The 15,918-nt window shown below is 47.4% G+C and overlaps 2 protein-coding genes across 3 annotated transcripts; both read left to right on the forward strand.

Moving 5' to 3' along the window:
- The first annotated feature begins 2,236 nt into the window (after window positions 1-2,236).
- Window positions 2,237-5,036, forward strand: LOC125528411 (uncharacterized). Of its 2 annotated transcripts, none has more exons than XM_087546703.1 (3): window positions 2,237-3,595; window positions 4,621-4,700; window positions 4,818-5,036. In XM_087546703.1, exons 1-2 carry the CDS (start codon window positions 2,419-2,421, stop codon window positions 4,656-4,658), a joined length of 1,215 nt encoding a protein of 404 aa, XP_087402829.1. In that variant the 5' UTR covers window positions 2,237-2,418; the 3' UTR covers window positions 4,659-4,700; window positions 4,818-5,036. The 2 variants fall into 2 exon arrangements, with proteins under 2 accessions (XP_087402829.1, XP_087402828.1); XM_087546702.1 differs by having other exon boundaries at window positions 2,239-3,595; window positions 4,615-4,700.
- A 3,478-nt stretch (window positions 5,037-8,514) lies between these two features.
- LOC147979070 (protein FAR1-RELATED SEQUENCE 5-like) lies at window positions 8,515-9,288 on the forward strand. The gene is made up of 2 exons (XM_087515016.1): window positions 8,515-8,614; window positions 8,714-9,288. The coding sequence occupies exons 1-2, from the start codon at window positions 8,515-8,517 to the stop codon at window positions 9,286-9,288; spliced, it is 675 nt and encodes a 224-aa protein (XP_087371142.1).
- The last annotated feature ends 6,630 nt before the right edge of the window (window positions 9,289-15,918 follow it).

The following is a 15,918-nucleotide window of genomic DNA, read 5'->3' on the forward strand; positions in this document are numbered from 1 at the left end:
ACATTTAACGAAAATGTACATCTATTATTAACCACACAATTAGATTTATCTTTGGCCTCTCTAACTAGGTTAAAATCCCCACACAAAAGGACATGATAGGTAAACAACTCCACAATTTTGTGCCTCTCATTTTATAAAATCCAATTTAAACTCTACATAAGAAGAACCATATACCATCACCATATGCGGGCAAAAGCCATCTAGTTTATTCTTAACAATAATTATTAATCAGTAGGTTCTATTAGTACAACCAATTATCTCAAACATGTCAGTAGTCATACCGATAAGTATACCAACAACAGTATTAGCAAGAGGCAAAAACTGACAAGAGAAATTTAAATTACAAGATATAGAACTAAAAAAACCACGAGAAATGATCTACCCTTTAGTTCCTTGAAATCCAATAAAATCGTGTTTATATTAGCAATGATGTCCACGAGACACTGGGTTTTTTTCAATTTGGCCAAGACCATGAATGTTCCAAAAACACCTACCATAAGATTTTAAAGGGGCGTCAGAGACTACAAGGTCTAAATCTCACAACATTATCTAACAAAGTTATAGGATTAGCAGTGCCCCTTGAGCTAGAACTAGTAGAAACGCCAACAAGTGGAGTACAAACTTCAGGATCACAACATTTCAAAATCAGTTGATTTAGGCAAAGAAATCTGAGTGTTTTGGGAAGCAAAGTCAACACAATTGATGTTTTCAAGGTCAATCATATTTATAATGATTTTTTCAGCATTAGTATCCCCAATCATAAGGCGAACAACAGGAGCATGTTTATCCAACTAAGTGTAAAGAATAAGAGGCAAAGACTTGGTTTTTAAAGTTTAAGGAACCTCCTAATTCTTCTTCATCTTGTAAGCTAGAACTTTAGACATAAAGTTGTGCCTCCCATGATTTCCAGTATTGGGTTTTTGCACCACCATATGCTCCCAGTTCTCCTGCTCGGTAGCAAGTTACCGTTTGGTCAACTTCTGGTCAGTACAATCCCATTGGTTGCTTTCTCAACAGCAGGTTTCACAGCAGAATCGATAGACATCTCATGATCGGAATAAGATCAATTTTCATCAGTTCAGAGCCAAGATCTTCCAGATTTCATTACAATAAATTTTCTGAACAGACACACCTGTAGCATAGGCAATAGTGGAATGGAATGGACCGGAAAACCAGTTCTATCTAACTCCAAACCAACCTCATGATCAACATACACACCGCTGCCAGGCACCACATAGTCTTCCATTTGATCTTCATAACCTGGGCAATCTCAGGAACGAAAATAACCACAACAGCTGGGCAAAATCTTGGGAACAACAACTTCGGCAAACTGGGAGGGATGAAAAGTCACTGCAGGAGCAGACATAAGACCATGTTGAGTACCAGAAGTCTCACTAGTTTTTCCAATTCTTTTAGGAGTGTCAAGCTCATCAATAGGACCTTTCAAAAAAAAAACTCATCAATAGAATCTTTATCCTCATTAAGCAAGTCCTTATACACTAAATCGTCCATGTTATCAGTATTGTTATCGATCTCTCAATCCTTTGGGCCAAAATCATCATTGTGATCATCACTTTCAACTTGAGTAAACCTTTCGACAATAAAAAAAATAGATATAACTTACCTCTTGATGGTTATATGACAAATATAATACTTATCCCCCGACCCCCTCCTCTCCCTATCGATTTGTTGCGAACAGGGTTAGTCGGTTACACAAAATGACAATCCTCATTTCCTCTTTTGGACAACCACTTGATGGTAGACGAAAAATAGAACTAGCGGAAGTGGTGGGTTAGGAAAATGCAAAAAATTGCAAGTGGTATATTTAAACCTGGAAGCTTTCTATTAGCATTTATAAAATTGACCAAAAATGCCGACTGACCAAATTGAACGTGGGAACTTTGCATTCATGAATGCAGTGATTCGAATATCCACGTATACTATCTTCTTATGTTATTTTTCAATTTTGGGCAATTTTCTTCATCCGAATTTGTTTTTCCCTCGCATTGTTCCAGTCGACGCTACTCAACACGCCTCCACCAGGACAGGACCTACAGGACATGCCCTTTTCACCGGCGACCGTGCCTTTCATTTTCACCCTGTACTGTTGTACACCATGGGAGATGGGATGCCTGGCACAGTGCAAGTGTTTCCCTTGGTATCACCTCGGTCTGCAACCGCCTAGTCCTTTGCTTTAGGCTGCTGCAGCCCTGCAGCTGTGGCTCCTGGCATGCCGTGCGTGCCACCCATCGGTGCTCTTTGCCCCTACCCGTGCCGTGCAACGCGCCGCGCGCTTCATCTACTAGTAGTAGTAGTTCACAGCCTGCTTCGCTTTCCTCCCACAAAACCCTCATCCCCGTCGCCGCGGCCACCATTCGCCAGTTCACAGGCGCAAGCCGAGCGAGCGAGCGTGCCGAGATGGCATCCGCAGCCACCATTGCTTGCCTGCTTCTCTTTGCTCCCCTGCTCACCGCCGCCGCGACCACCATTCAGCAGTCCAACGGCAGTGCACTCTCGTCGCCGTCCTGGGTCATCCTCGGTAGCGTGCCGCGGGTGGCGGCCGCCGACGCCGACCTCCCTCAGGGCGCCGACCTCTCCCTCGCGCTGCCGCCGCCCCCGCGCGTCGCGCTCCTCACCATCCCCTCGCGCATCTTCCCGGGCCGAACCACCTCCGACAACTTCCCGTCCGTCCTCGCCGCTGACCCCTCCGGCCTCCTCCTCCTCCACGCCAACCAGGGCCGCGCCACGGGCCCCACCGTCATCAACACCCCCAGCCTTCGCGAGTTCAGCTGGCGCCCGTTCGTCGCCGGCTACTTCGTCCTCGATGCCACCACCGCCTCCGCCCGCCCGCTCCCGAAACCGGAGCTCATCATGAACCGGGATCACCTCGGCCTCATCTCCTCCCCCGGGGGCGGTGGCCACTACATTGTCGCTCAGCTCCAGCAGATCCTCGGCCATGGCAAAGCCATCCTCCTGCGCTTCTCGTCGGAAGCCGGGGAATGGGTAACCAGGTTCATCGGCTACCCGCTCCCAGCCCGCCAGTTCGCCCCCAACGGCGTGGTCTCGCACGCCGGGAGGCTCTGGTGGGTCGACCTCTCCTGGTGCCTCCTCACATGCGACCCATTCGCGGACGAGCCGGTGCTGACAGCCGTCCCTCTCCCGGAGGGCAAGCAGCTCAAGTTCATGGAAGCTTGGGGAGTGCTCGACAAGTACCGTTGCGTGGGTGTCAGCAGCGGGAAGCTGCGGTTCGCGGACATGTACTCCAGGAACAGCGCTGCCCAGGTCAGCGTCTGGACGCTCGCCGATCCGGACACCACGGAGTGGAAGCTGGAGTACGAGGCCACGTTTGCGGAGATCTGGGACGACGCGAGCTACAAGGCGACTGGTCTGCCCAGGAAGATCCCCGTGCTTGCGCTCATCCACCCCACCAACCCGGACGTGGTCTACTTCTTCCTCGACGAGCATCTGCTCGGCGTCGACGTGCGTGCTCGCAAGGTTGTGGAGTGTGAGGTCTACGAGCTGGTGGCGCCGCCTAGCGAACACGTCGCCACCAGTTTCATTCACGCTTGGCAGCTGCCACGGGCTCTCAGCTCAGGTAATTCTACCGTCTATACCTTTCTTTTGATTGTTGATTCTTATTACTTGTTTGGTGATTGGAAATGGTGATTTCCTGTCTAACATTGCGAGTGACAGAGGTGTATTGTGTGTGATGTCCGATTGTCTAACATCTCAGTTGTGGGAGTCTGGGAGAGAAGATATGCAAATATTGGGACTTTCAGGCTGTGTTAGCTTAGCTTGTTATTAGTGATGGGAGGCCTTATGTTTGATAAATATAAGGGGCTTCTTAGAATTGTGGCTTCTAGAGTAACACACACTTACTTACTTCAAGGTGTAGATGATCTTATAAAGTAAAACACTTTTAGAGCACCACTTATCCTTGCAGGGCTAATGCTAATTAAATATTCTGCCAATTTTGGTTAGCGTACGTCGAATACTCCAATATACATTTTAGGCTTTATTATCTTATAGGTACTGGATAGGTCTATATGCTTGCTATGGGTTTCTATTTACAATACTAAGATTGTTAACTGCTATATATATATATATATATATATATATATATATATATATATATATATATATATATATGTGTGTGTGTGTGTGTGTGTGTGTGTGTGTGTGTGTGTGTGTGTGCAAAATTTCCAACTGAACTTTGTTAGGGGAGCTACTGTTTCTATTTGAAATTGTTTTTTTTTAAACATCTATTTGAAATTGTCACTACACTCCATTATTAAGAGTGTGGCTTCTTCAAATGCATTACCTTTCTCTTTTTGTTTGCCATACTAGACTAGGTATCAGAATATTTTGTTTTTTAATGTTATTATCAGAATGCTTGTACGTGCCAGCTCCGTCTTTGTTTATTTGGTCCAGTTGCCATTGCTGTAACAAAAGGTATATATAGTCATGAATGAGCATAGTGATGCAGCTGTTAAACATAAGAACAGCGTAGTTGATGTATTTGTGTAATGTCAGAAATCCATAGAAGCATTAGATGATCAAATGAGCTGAAGCATGTATGCCTTGCCTAAACATAATATGCTCTGCCCTTGGAAGGTTCAGCAAAGAAGACCGAGGGTGTCGTGAATGACGAGCTGTGAGGCGAGAATGAGGAATGAGAACCAGGGTTAACTTCTTAACAGGTTACGTCGATTAAGTTTTGTATGTTCGTTGACCAAATTTAGTGTTTTTGTCACTAAATACTCACACAAACTGGCACGCTAAAACTTTCTTTGTTATTTTCTTTTCCTTGGTCGCAGGTAGGGGAAGTACGTAGTACATCAAGCTATCAGGTGGCATGCACTCGACTCAGCGAAATCGGCAACATGGCTGAAACGTTTTGCTTGTTTTCTTGTCACTGCTTAAGTTCAGATGTTACCACCGCTACTCTTTATAATTCTGCTATATATATGCTTGATCCGCCGTCTTGACAGGACTGAAGGTATTATCGATGGTAGCAAGGCAGTTGGTTGTTGTTATGTTTCTGTCTCTTGTTAACGTTGTCAATCCATTCTCCTGCGTGGCTCAGAAATAAAAAATGTACTTCCAGTGAGACTTGACGTGAATGAGGTTGTGCTCCATCCTTTGATGCTGGTTTCCAAAGTTTTATCGGTCTTCTTTTGAAATAAATTAACCGAGTCTTTCTCCCATAACTCGTTTTCTGATACTCATCATGTGGATGGTTTTAGGTTTGGACGTCGATAACTGCCACATGTGTGGTGTATCGGGTAGTTGTGCCACACGCCTCATGTGGCATGGACAGGAACCAGTCCGCACGACCGCGTCCGGGCGCGCAAAGGCACGGCCCGCACGTCCGGTGTGTGGCAACCCCGCCCGCACGTTCGGGCCAGAGGACCCAGCAGCCCGCACGATCCAGCCGTCCCGACCTCTGATCGATTCCCAATCCCGACTGCCGCCATCTTCTCCCACCTCCCGAACCCCTACCTCCATCGCCGGCCTTCTCTAGTTGCCATGATCCGTAGGGCATTCCCACCGCAAACCACACCCCTTATCTCCCCCACCCCACCCCCCTCCACCCCCACCCCCACTCCAACAACGCCCTCCAAAGACGACCAGCTAAAAGCAGGTGAATCTCCCGATCTCCCTACTGCTTCTCATCGACAAAGTTGGCAACTAGATCCATCCTACAGGGGTAAAACACTACATACGTTGTGTGTCTTCACAGTTGCCAAGCAGAATACACTAGATCTGCCATGTACTATGCTAGAGATAATCGTAAGTTCTCAATAGATTGATGCACGTAGTTGGTAAATGAATGGATGTGTAGGAATCCATAAAAAGGGAGAGAAAAATTGAGAAATTTGGAATAAATGGGGGGTGTGAAAATTAATTGCCACTGGTGTCTAACGTCAGTTGCCACCTATCATTGTCGTCAACTGCCACCATGTCAACTTATTGCTTGCCATCCTATTGTAGAGGCTGATGCCATCGAATCAAACAGATAGCTAGCACCCAGATTTTAGAAAAGATAGTGGATGTGCATGTCCTACTAGCCATGATATGTTGGTTGCCTATAGATGAAAATGTGATAACACTGACGCGTTAACTTCTACATGCAAGCAGCACAAGGATACATTTTTTGTAGATTTTTGATGTGTACTTGTTCATGCAGTGATTGAGAGCACATTGGCAGAAACGAGACGCGGAAAAAAATGAATCACGAAGATGGCGCTGATACTTGGGGTTCTCAAAGACCAGAAACGCCCCCTTGGGATGCAGCAGAGTACACTCAACTCATTTCTGCAGGGCCGTTAATGCCACTAGTAGGACAGTATGCAGGCATTGGTATGATGCATGATAACAAAAGAAAAGAACATTTGCCCTGTTCGCGACGATGAAGATGACATTCTACTTATGTCCTACACTGTCATTTTTTCGCAGGTTCTTACGACCAAAACACACTCAGGGGGGCTCCGTGGCAAGTTCAGTCACAGGGCACTAACACTGACAAATGTACGGGCAGCCAACTTCAACTAGCTAATATGGCTAATCAAGGTAACGCATACGAAAAGGAACACATACTGGTCTGGACATGAAAAATAAACTTGCAAAGGTTGGCAAAAGACTCACGAGTTATGTCATGGGAAAGCACAGAGCCTTCATGCAGCACGTGGCAGCAGGCAGCACCCATGTACCTGCCATCGACGTCATACACAGGTGAGTCCATAAAAAGTGAAGTTGCGGACGGTGAATTAGCAGAAGGAGCATAGTTGACAACTGCAGTTGCCATGACTGGACAACTGCAATTGCCATGAATTAATAACTGCAGTTGTCATCCCTGGACAACTGTTGTTGCCCCCTTGGACAACTGTAGTTGCCATGGAGGAACAACTGCGGTAGCCATGCCAGGACAACTGCAGTTGCCATGCCAGCACAAACTGCAGTTGCCATGTATTGACCAACTACTATGATGCTTACAGGTTATTACGGTGGTGGTACCCCGGCAAACGTCTCGTGGCAAGCTTCACAGATTGCAGATAGAGCACATCAATTTGGTGTGACAGACCACACAAGATGGGCACATGCAGCACAACAAGGTAAGGAAAAAATTGAACCACAAAAGAGCACTACAATTGTTTTTGTGGCAAAAATAGCACGTGACGAAAAAGAAGATTTGTATCAGTGATGGTGGAAAAAATCAAGCATAAAACGCTAACAAGTGGTTGTGTGCAATGAGTCGTATATTGTCTTCGGAAATTTGCCAACTGCTAGAAGCATGTGTGCAGCGCTAATGGGTGATCGTATTTGCCTAGTGAGCTCAAGTCTAGAATGCAAAGTTTTGATGCTAGAACACACTGGTTGCCATGTATTGGTAGCAGTATTTGCCATGTATGCAGGACTGCAGCTGCCATGCATATAGAATCCAAGTTTTCGTACTAAAAAGGAGCTGGTTGTCGCGCATTGGCAGACAATAGTTGCCATGTTTGTTGGACTGTAGCTGCCATGACTGGACAACTACAGTTGCCATGCATGTCCACACACAGACTCACGGCTTGCTGTTTGAATGATGTCATGCCAAATCACTTGAAGTTGATGTGATCCGTTACAATATACATGTTATTCAAGCAAAATCTTACGCTCGTACCTGTTTTTTTCTATTACAGGGCCTACAACTATAGTGAACAGCGGCGGCGGGACATCTACTGCGGGGAGCTCTAAGCGCACGGAAGACGCGTTCCACCAACCAGCCAACAATAATGCCGCAAACAATGCTGAGTCAGAGTCGGAAATGGCGATCATTCCAGCAAGGCCGACAGGCACCCCTTTGAACATAAGCACTGGCAACACTCAAGTAGATGAAACTGCCGCCGATACTGAAGTGAATGATGAAACTGATGACAAAGCACAAGGGGATGAAGATGGCGGGCAATCGGAGATCATGGTACCTCAGCCACCGTACGTTGGGCAGAGATTTGAATCGTTCGCAGAAGCAAAGGAATTCTACCAGACATATGCAAAGTTTCATGGGTTTGCGGTCAACACCGAATACCATAGGAAAATTAAGAAAACTAACGAGTACAGTAGATGTGAGATGAGGTGCCACAAGGCACGAAGGGAAAAGGTGTTGCGCCTGTCGTTCCGGAACGAAAGAGATGTATCATTCTCAAGATCGAATGCCCTGTCCGGTGTAAGCTAAACGTAGATGGAGCACAGTGGGTGGTCACTGAATATTTTGACGAGCACAACCACAAACTCATAAAGAAGTTCGACCTGGTAAAATTTCTGACCGCCCATAGAGGATTCACCCCCCTCGAGAAGAAATTCATAAAGCTGCTACATGATTGTAACGTCGATCCATCAAGAATGGTCCAGATACTATCACTCATCCACACCAAAAAAGGGACTCTGAGTAGCATGCCCTACATACCAGCTGACGTCACAAACCTAAAGGAAAAGTACCATAGAGAGAGCAAGTTGGCTGACATAGAGGCCACAATGGCCTACTTCGATGAGAAAGCGAAGGAAGATCCAGATTTCTTCTACAGGATAAGGTTGGACGATGAGGACCATGTCAGGAACATGTATTGGGTGGAGGGTGCTGCAAGGAGAGCCTACAAACATTTCTGAGATTGCATTTCATTCGACGTGACGTATCTCACTAATATGTACAATATGCCATGCACTCCATTCATAGGAATAAATAACCACAATCAGTCATTGCAGTTCGGATGCGGGCTCATTTGGAACGAAGACACGGATGGGTACGTTTGGCTGTTCAAGACCTTCTTGGAGTGCATGGATGGACTTGCTCCGATGAACATAATAACAGACCAGGATTTTAGCATGCGTGCAGGCATAGAGGAGGTCTTTCCGTTGGCAGTGCACAGGAACTACAGGTGGCACATTATAAAGAAGGCTGAGGAGACGCTAGGACCATTCTTTGCTGACCGTCCAGAGCTGCACAAGGCATTCGAGCTATGCGTGGACCACAGCTTGACGGTGAAGGAGTTTGAAAGGAGCTGGATGGCCATGATTGAAACATATCAAGTCCCAGACAACGAGACTCTTGCTAGCCTGTGGGAGAAGCGAATGTACTGGGTGCCGGCCTACTTCATGCAGTGCTTCTTCCTGTTTCTGCAGACTACGCAGTGCAGTGAGGGGTTCAATGCTATTTTGAAGCGGTACGTGAGCCCTGTCAACTCATTGCTACAGTTTGCCAAGCAGTACACAGCTTTGCAACAAAAAATACTGGGATCTGAGCTACAGTAAGAAGCGAACACCGCGCTAAAGCAGCCAAAATTGCTAACGTATTTACCGATGGAGAGGCAAATGAGCAAGATATACACCAACAAGATCTTTAACAAGTCAGTTGTGTTACAAGTCTTATTTGCGCAAAGCACGAAGGTAGTAGGTGCCATATAGAATGCAATGCAGTTGCCGTGATATGTGGTTTCCATGTTTAATGAAATACTGTTTGCCATGCTTATTCAGCTGCAGTTTCCATGTTCAATGGAAATTCTGTTTGCCATGCTTACCCAGATGCAGTTTCCATGTTCAATGAAATGCAGTTGCCATGTTTTAATGCACTGTACTTCCATTGCGCATGATGGTATGCGAATGCCAATGCCAACTGAAAAATGTTATGTTGTTGCCATATCTACTGAAATGCAATTGCCATGTTTACTAAAATGCAACTACCATGTTTGCTGAAATGCAATTGCCATTGTTTACTCAACTGTAGTTGCCATGTTTAATAAAATGCAGTTGCCATGTTTTATGCAATGTGCTTCCATTGGGAATGTTGTTGTGGAAATGACGATGGCCAGTTGAAAAATGTTATGCAGTTGCCATGTTTAATGTACTGCAGTTGCCATGTCTAATGTACTACAGTTGCCATGTCTTATGTACTATATTTTCCATGTTCAAGGTACTATATTTGCCATGTTCAATGTACTATAATTGCCATGTTCAAACAAAATGTATTTCTATTTCCATGACAACATAAGGTGCTACAAAAAAGAGCGCACGACAGTTTAACAAAAAACACACAAAACTTGCAGATTCCAGGAAGAAATAAAGCGTGCCAGCATGTTCACGGCTTTCCAGGTGGACGAACATACGTTCAAGGTGTGTTCTATTTTGGGCATATCAGATTCAGAACCTGAAGACCCGGACAAGGAAGGAACTACTTCGTGAAAGCCTCAATCGGCCAAGGCGAATACTACTGCCAATGCTGCAAGTTTGAACGAGACGACATTGTGTGCTGTCACATACTAAAAGTAATGGACATGAACGGTGTGACACGGATGCCCCGCCATTTCATAAGGTGGCGATGGACTTGGGACGCTGACGACGCGTTGGCGCCGCAGACAACAAATGCAGTTCTGGCTGTGCATGATGAGAGACCTGAGTCAACCATGGAAGCCGTGAGGCACGTTGTGCTGACAAAGAACTATGCTGAGCTAATTGATGAAGCATGCAAGAGTGATGAGACAGCGAGAGTCTTCCTTGTCCCTCCATGGGAGAACAGGTCTGCCTTGTTCCTTATTTACTAAGGCGACTCAGATTTCCAATTCATCCGTTCCTCCGCGGGCTCCTGGAGTTCTACGGCCTCCAATTACACAATCTCACCCCTGCCTCCATTCTACATATCACCGGCTATGTTGCCCTCTACAAGTTGTTCCTGGGCTGCGAGGCTCACTTCGAGCTATGGAAAAGGCTATTCTGCCTTGTCCCTCGCACACAGAGGGAATCACTTTATCAAGTGGGCGGAGCCGAAATATGGCACATCACCGATACCGGATACCTGTCCGGTACCCCAAAGAAGCCATCCGAAGACTGGCCTTCGGAATGGTTTTATATGGAGGACGTCCCCCTTCCGGAACCTGTTCGGCGGGGTCTACTTGAGTTCAACAATGCTCCTCTAAAGAAGCGCCGAAGTTGGCGCCCACGGAGCCCCCAGGCGGAAGACAACGGAGAAGTCCTCTATCTGATGAACCGAATCAAAGCACGGGCTCAATCAGGATTGACAATAATTGAAGTTATGTCGATTTGCATAATGCGGGGAGTGCAGCCACTTCAATATCGTGGGCACCCCTTGTGGTGTTATAACAGGGCGGATGACGCCACCCGCTGCGGGCGTAAGGGTCCGGACAATGCTGCCGCTCTAGCGAAGATTCTGTCCGAACTGTTCAAGGGTGAGGAGGAGGAGTTCACCCGCATCAAACCACGGGATGGATTCTCCATGTACAATCCTCCAAGCTGGGTAAGTTATATCTCCCTGCTCCCATTTTTTCCGCATTCTTTATCGTAAATATTCACCTTGCCACTTTGCGGCAGGAACTGCGAAAAGCCATAAAGGAGGTCAGCAGCCCTTCTCCACAACCAGAGGACCCTGACCGGGCCCTCGACTCCGGACTCGAAGAAGATTTGGTTATATCCGTGGAGCTGATAGACCGGCAATTCTATCAGTTAAGCTGCGATGATGCCATGGTGGCCATTACGGCCGACTATCCCGGACTATATCCTTGCATCGCACGTAAGAAAAACCAAAAAAATCCCAACTCCAAAACTAGGATCCCCTTTTAGACACTTCACCCACCATATACACATGGCATTTTATAGGGAAGGAATTCGGGACGCCTTGCCGAGCCCATGGCAACACACCAACAGGAGGCACCGAGGCCGGGTAGGCCAAAAAGGAAGGCGGTCAAGACGGAGACGCCAGCACAAAGGTATAACAAACCCCGCTCCGTGGTTTTCGTCTCTCTTGAAATATAATGACGCCCGCGTTTCTTTAACAGAAAAAACGCTCGAATATGTCCGGCGATGTTACTAATCATGCTTCCACCAGCCGGGCGCCAGGACCGGACATAGAGGCGGAAGCCGATATGGGGCAGGCGCCGGATAATCCCTCTACGGAGGATGCGGATAGGTTATCCGCTACTAACTCAGAAGTGGAAAGCGCCATGAACCATAGGCGCCGCTGGGCCGTACTCCGGGACACTTGTTTCTCACCAGAGGCATTTGATGCCTTTAATTCCAGAGATGCGTACCTCCATGCTGCTCAAGATGGCCTAGCCAGAGCCACTGATCAATATGAAAAGGATGTACGGGTAAGTGAATCTGACGATTCATATGTATTAGTAGCCCCTGAGACTTGAAACAGTTAGCAGAACTGATTTAAGGATCATCTTAATTGTGCAGGTTCTTACAAAGAAGAATACTAGGCTAACACAGGAGCTAGAGGAATGCAAGACCCAACTGCGGGCTGCTGTGGCCGCATTGTAGGAACCGAAAAAGTCACCTGCTGGTAACATTTATTTTAAAGAGTAATGGTTGCCATATAATGTGTGGCATGGCTGCAGATCTAACAACAGATGTTGCAGATGAATCCGGAGAAAATCCGGAGGACCAGCATGTTATGCGACAGCTAGATGCTGGCAAACGCGTGCTGACTGAGGTTAGGCGGGAGAAAAACAATCTCCAAGACGCCAATATTAAGCTGAGCGTGGAACTAAAAGATGTTCGGGGCCAGCTTGCCGACTCCGAGAAGGAGAATAAGCGGCTTCGGCGCGGCATTTTCAGTGAGTTCTTGAACGAATCCTTTTAAAGGAATTCGGCGAAGAAGCCGACTAACAGCGTTATGTCTGTAGGTATGCTGACGGGTCGTCCCGCGGAGGAAATGCCCGGGTCTGCGGGTGATCTTCTATCCGAGCTGTCACTTCTGCACGAACAAGTTCGGCAGGTGATGCAAGGTGTTGCCCAGGCTTTGTGGCCATCTGTCTCCCTGCCAGAGGGCGTTGCAGAGCTTATGGAGAAGCTCAAGGGAGCACGGCGGCGCCTCCGATTATGGAAGCTATCGGCCTGCCGACAGGGTGTCAGAGAGGCCTGGGCCATGGTGAATACTCGGTATACCAAGGCAGACCCAAATCACATGGCCGAGGTCGGACCTGTGGGGCCCGACAAAAAAGAGATCCCCGTTAGCTTAGTTTATGGGCAAGTAGAATTAGCCGCAAAGTATTCCGAACAGAATTGTAAGCTAGACCGCTTGTTCGATGGTATAGAGGAGTTTAGTCAGTCTGCATGACTATGTAATTAAAGTGACATGTATAATGCCTTCTAGCCGGATTGTAGATCATTTGTCATTGCGGACCTTTTCGCTTCAACCTCCGGGCCCGATAGTCCGGAGTGAATCCGAATACCCGCTCAGTTATATAAGAACTGGGGTATGCGTGGAGACCAGGCGTAGGGGTCATTAGTGCTTTATCAGACAAGTACCCAACTAGTTATGTTATATTACATGGGTAGTAAGAAACATCTTCCAGGGAGAATAGTTCCATTAAGGGTTCCTTTCCCTGGGTAAGCATGCCCTAAAGTGCATGTCTGGACTGCGATAAGAAACGCAGAAAAAGCATCTGGGGGCAGATATGGACAATAAATAAAAATCATCTTTTGTTCACCGACCGAATATTCCCTTAAGAATGCTAGCTTTCAGCTTCACCCAGTCTGAGGTACACATCCGGCTGACCCGGCAGTAACAATCGCAGAGGTGCTCCCCTTATGCCCTAGCTGAATTAAGGGAACGTAGGCCATAAATACAAGAGCCATGCAACCCAGCTTGGCCAAAACTTAAGTCATATCGATGCATATAATGGTGAAAAAAAGGTACATGCGGAAGTATAACACATGTGTTGGGCGTGAGGCCCAGATAAATAATTTAAGCTTCTGTGAAAGAAGCCCCCAGGTATGGAGAGTGCAGCTAGCGCATCTGTAATGTACAAGTGAGGCACAAGGTGACCCTTGAAGGCCTAGAGAAATAATAAGAGAAAGAAAGAAAGGGAAACAAGACAGATGATGTATATGCAAAAAATGTACAAAGGGAGGGGACTAACATAGAGTCCGGTGCTAGGCGTAGAATCTTCGGAGCCTGGCCGCGTTCCATGGGTTCGGCTCGAGTCGACTAGTCGATGCATCCCGCAGTCGGTACACTCCGCCGGTCAGAACTTGGTCAATAATGAAGGGACCTTCCCATTTAGGCTCGAGCTTGTTCTTTTTCTTATCCGGCAGGCGTAGAACTAGTTCACCAACGTTATAAGTTTTGGCCCGTACTTCTCTGCTTTGGTATCTGCGAGCCTGTTGCTAATAAAATGCGGAATGGGCTTTGGCTACGTCGCGCTCCTCCTCCAAGGTGTCCAGACTATCCTGCCGATCGAGCTCGGCTTCTCTTTCTTTGTACATGCGCACTCGAGGTGAGTCATGAATTATGTCACAGGGCAAGACTGCCTCTGTGCCGTACACCATAAAAAATGGTGTATATCCGGTACTACGATTCCGCGTGGTCCACAACCCCCAGAGTACGGAGTCGAGCTCCTCTACCCAGTTCGTGTCAGACTCCGTTAAGGAACACACTAATCTGGGTTTAATGCCGCTCATTATAAGACCGTTTGCTCGCTCGACTTGACCGTTGGTTTGTGGGTGATAGACAGAAGCATAATCGAGCTTGATGCCCATTTTTCTGCACCAGAGTTTTACCTCGTCGTCCATGAAGTTCGTGCCATTGTCAGTGATGATGCTGTGGGGGACGCCATAACGGTGTACAACCCCGGATATGAAGTCTATCACCGGTCTGGATTCGGCTGTTTTAACAGGTTTGGCCTCTATCCATTTGGTGAATTTATCCACCATGACAAGTAAGTATTTTTTCTTGTGGGTTCCCCCTTTAAGGGGTCCAACCATGTCAAGCCCCCAGACCGTAAAGGGCCATGTAATGGGGATTGTTTGGAGGGCGGTGGGTGGCATGTGGCTTTGATTTGCAAAGAGCTGGCAACCGGCGCAACGTTGGACCAAGTCCTGTGCGTCTGCCTGGGCTGTTGGCCAATAGAATCATGTGCGGAAGGCCTTGCTTACAAGAGCCCGGGCTGCGGCGTGATGACCGCCAAGTCCGGCGTGAATTTCTGCCAAAAGATTCCGCCCTTCCTCTTCGGAGATGCACCTTTGAAGGACTCCGGTAGTGCTTTTCTTGTACAATTCTCCCTCATGGACCCTGTAGACCATGGATCTCCGTACTATGCAGCGTGCCTCATTTTGATCCTCCGGAAGTTCCTGTCTAGTTAGGTAGGCCAGGAATGGTTCTGTCCATGGGGCAGTAATGGCCATTATTACGTGGGCTGAAGGTGTTATTTCGGGGGCAGAGCCTCCGATTGTGTTAGAGTATTCGGTATCGCGCATTTTGGCCGGGTCCGGACTATTGTTACCGGTGTCTCCTTCCCATACTACGGCTGGCTTGAACAGCCTTTCCAGAAATATGTTGGGGGGACCGTATCGCGTTTTGCGCCGATGCGGGCAAGGACATCCGCCGCCTGATTGTTTTCTCGAGCCACATGGTGAAATTCAAGCCCCTCGAACCGAGCTGACATTTTTAGGACGGAGTTTCGATAGGCCGCCATTTTCGGATCATTGGTGTCAAAGTCTTCATTTATTTGGGATGTTGCAAGGTTTGAATCCCCATGCACCTCCAGGCGTTGAATGCCCATGGAGACTGCCATCCGAAGACCATGCAATAGAGCTTCGTATTCGGCTGCATTGTTGGAGTCTGTATACAATATTTGCAGTACGTACTGAACGTGTCCTCGATTGGGGATGTCAGGACGACGCCAGCCCCTAGACCGGCCAGCATTTTAGAACCGTCGAAGTGCATGATCCAGTTGGAGTATGCACTGTACTCTTTAGGGAGTTCGGCCTCCGTCCATTCGGCGACGAAGTCGGCCAATACTTGCGATTTAATGGCTCGTCGGGGTTTCTATGTTATGTCGAATGGGAGGAGCTCAATGGCCCATTTGGCAATCCGGCCCGTAGCGTCGCGGTTGTTTATAATATCATTAAGTGGCACTTCCGAGG

This window comes from Triticum urartu, chromosome 3A (assembly GCF_056163025.1).
Source record: "Triticum urartu cultivar PI428250 chromosome 3A, HENAU_Tu73, whole genome shotgun sequence".
In the NCBI taxonomy this organism is placed as follows: Eukaryota; Viridiplantae; Streptophyta; class Magnoliopsida; order Poales; family Poaceae; genus Triticum; species Triticum urartu.

Excerpts from the sequence above, each read along its gene's own strand:
- LOC125528411 (XM_087546702.1), top strand. The coding sequence starts at position 2,419 with ATGGCATCCGCAGCCACCATTGCTTGCCTGCTTCTCTTTGCTCCCCTG. Across the intron at positions 3,596-4,614 it reads GCCACGGGCTCTCAGCTCAG|GTTCAGCAAAGAAGACCGAG; the intron begins GTAATTCTACCG and ends TGCCCTTGGAAG.
- LOC147979070 (XM_087515016.1), top strand. The coding sequence starts at position 8,515 with ATGGCCTACTTCGATGAGAAAGCGAAGGAAGATCCAGATTTCTTCTAC. Across the intron at positions 8,615-8,713 it reads GAACATGTATTGGGTGGAGG|GAATAAATAACCACAATCAG; the intron begins GTGCTGCAAGGA and ends CTCCATTCATAG.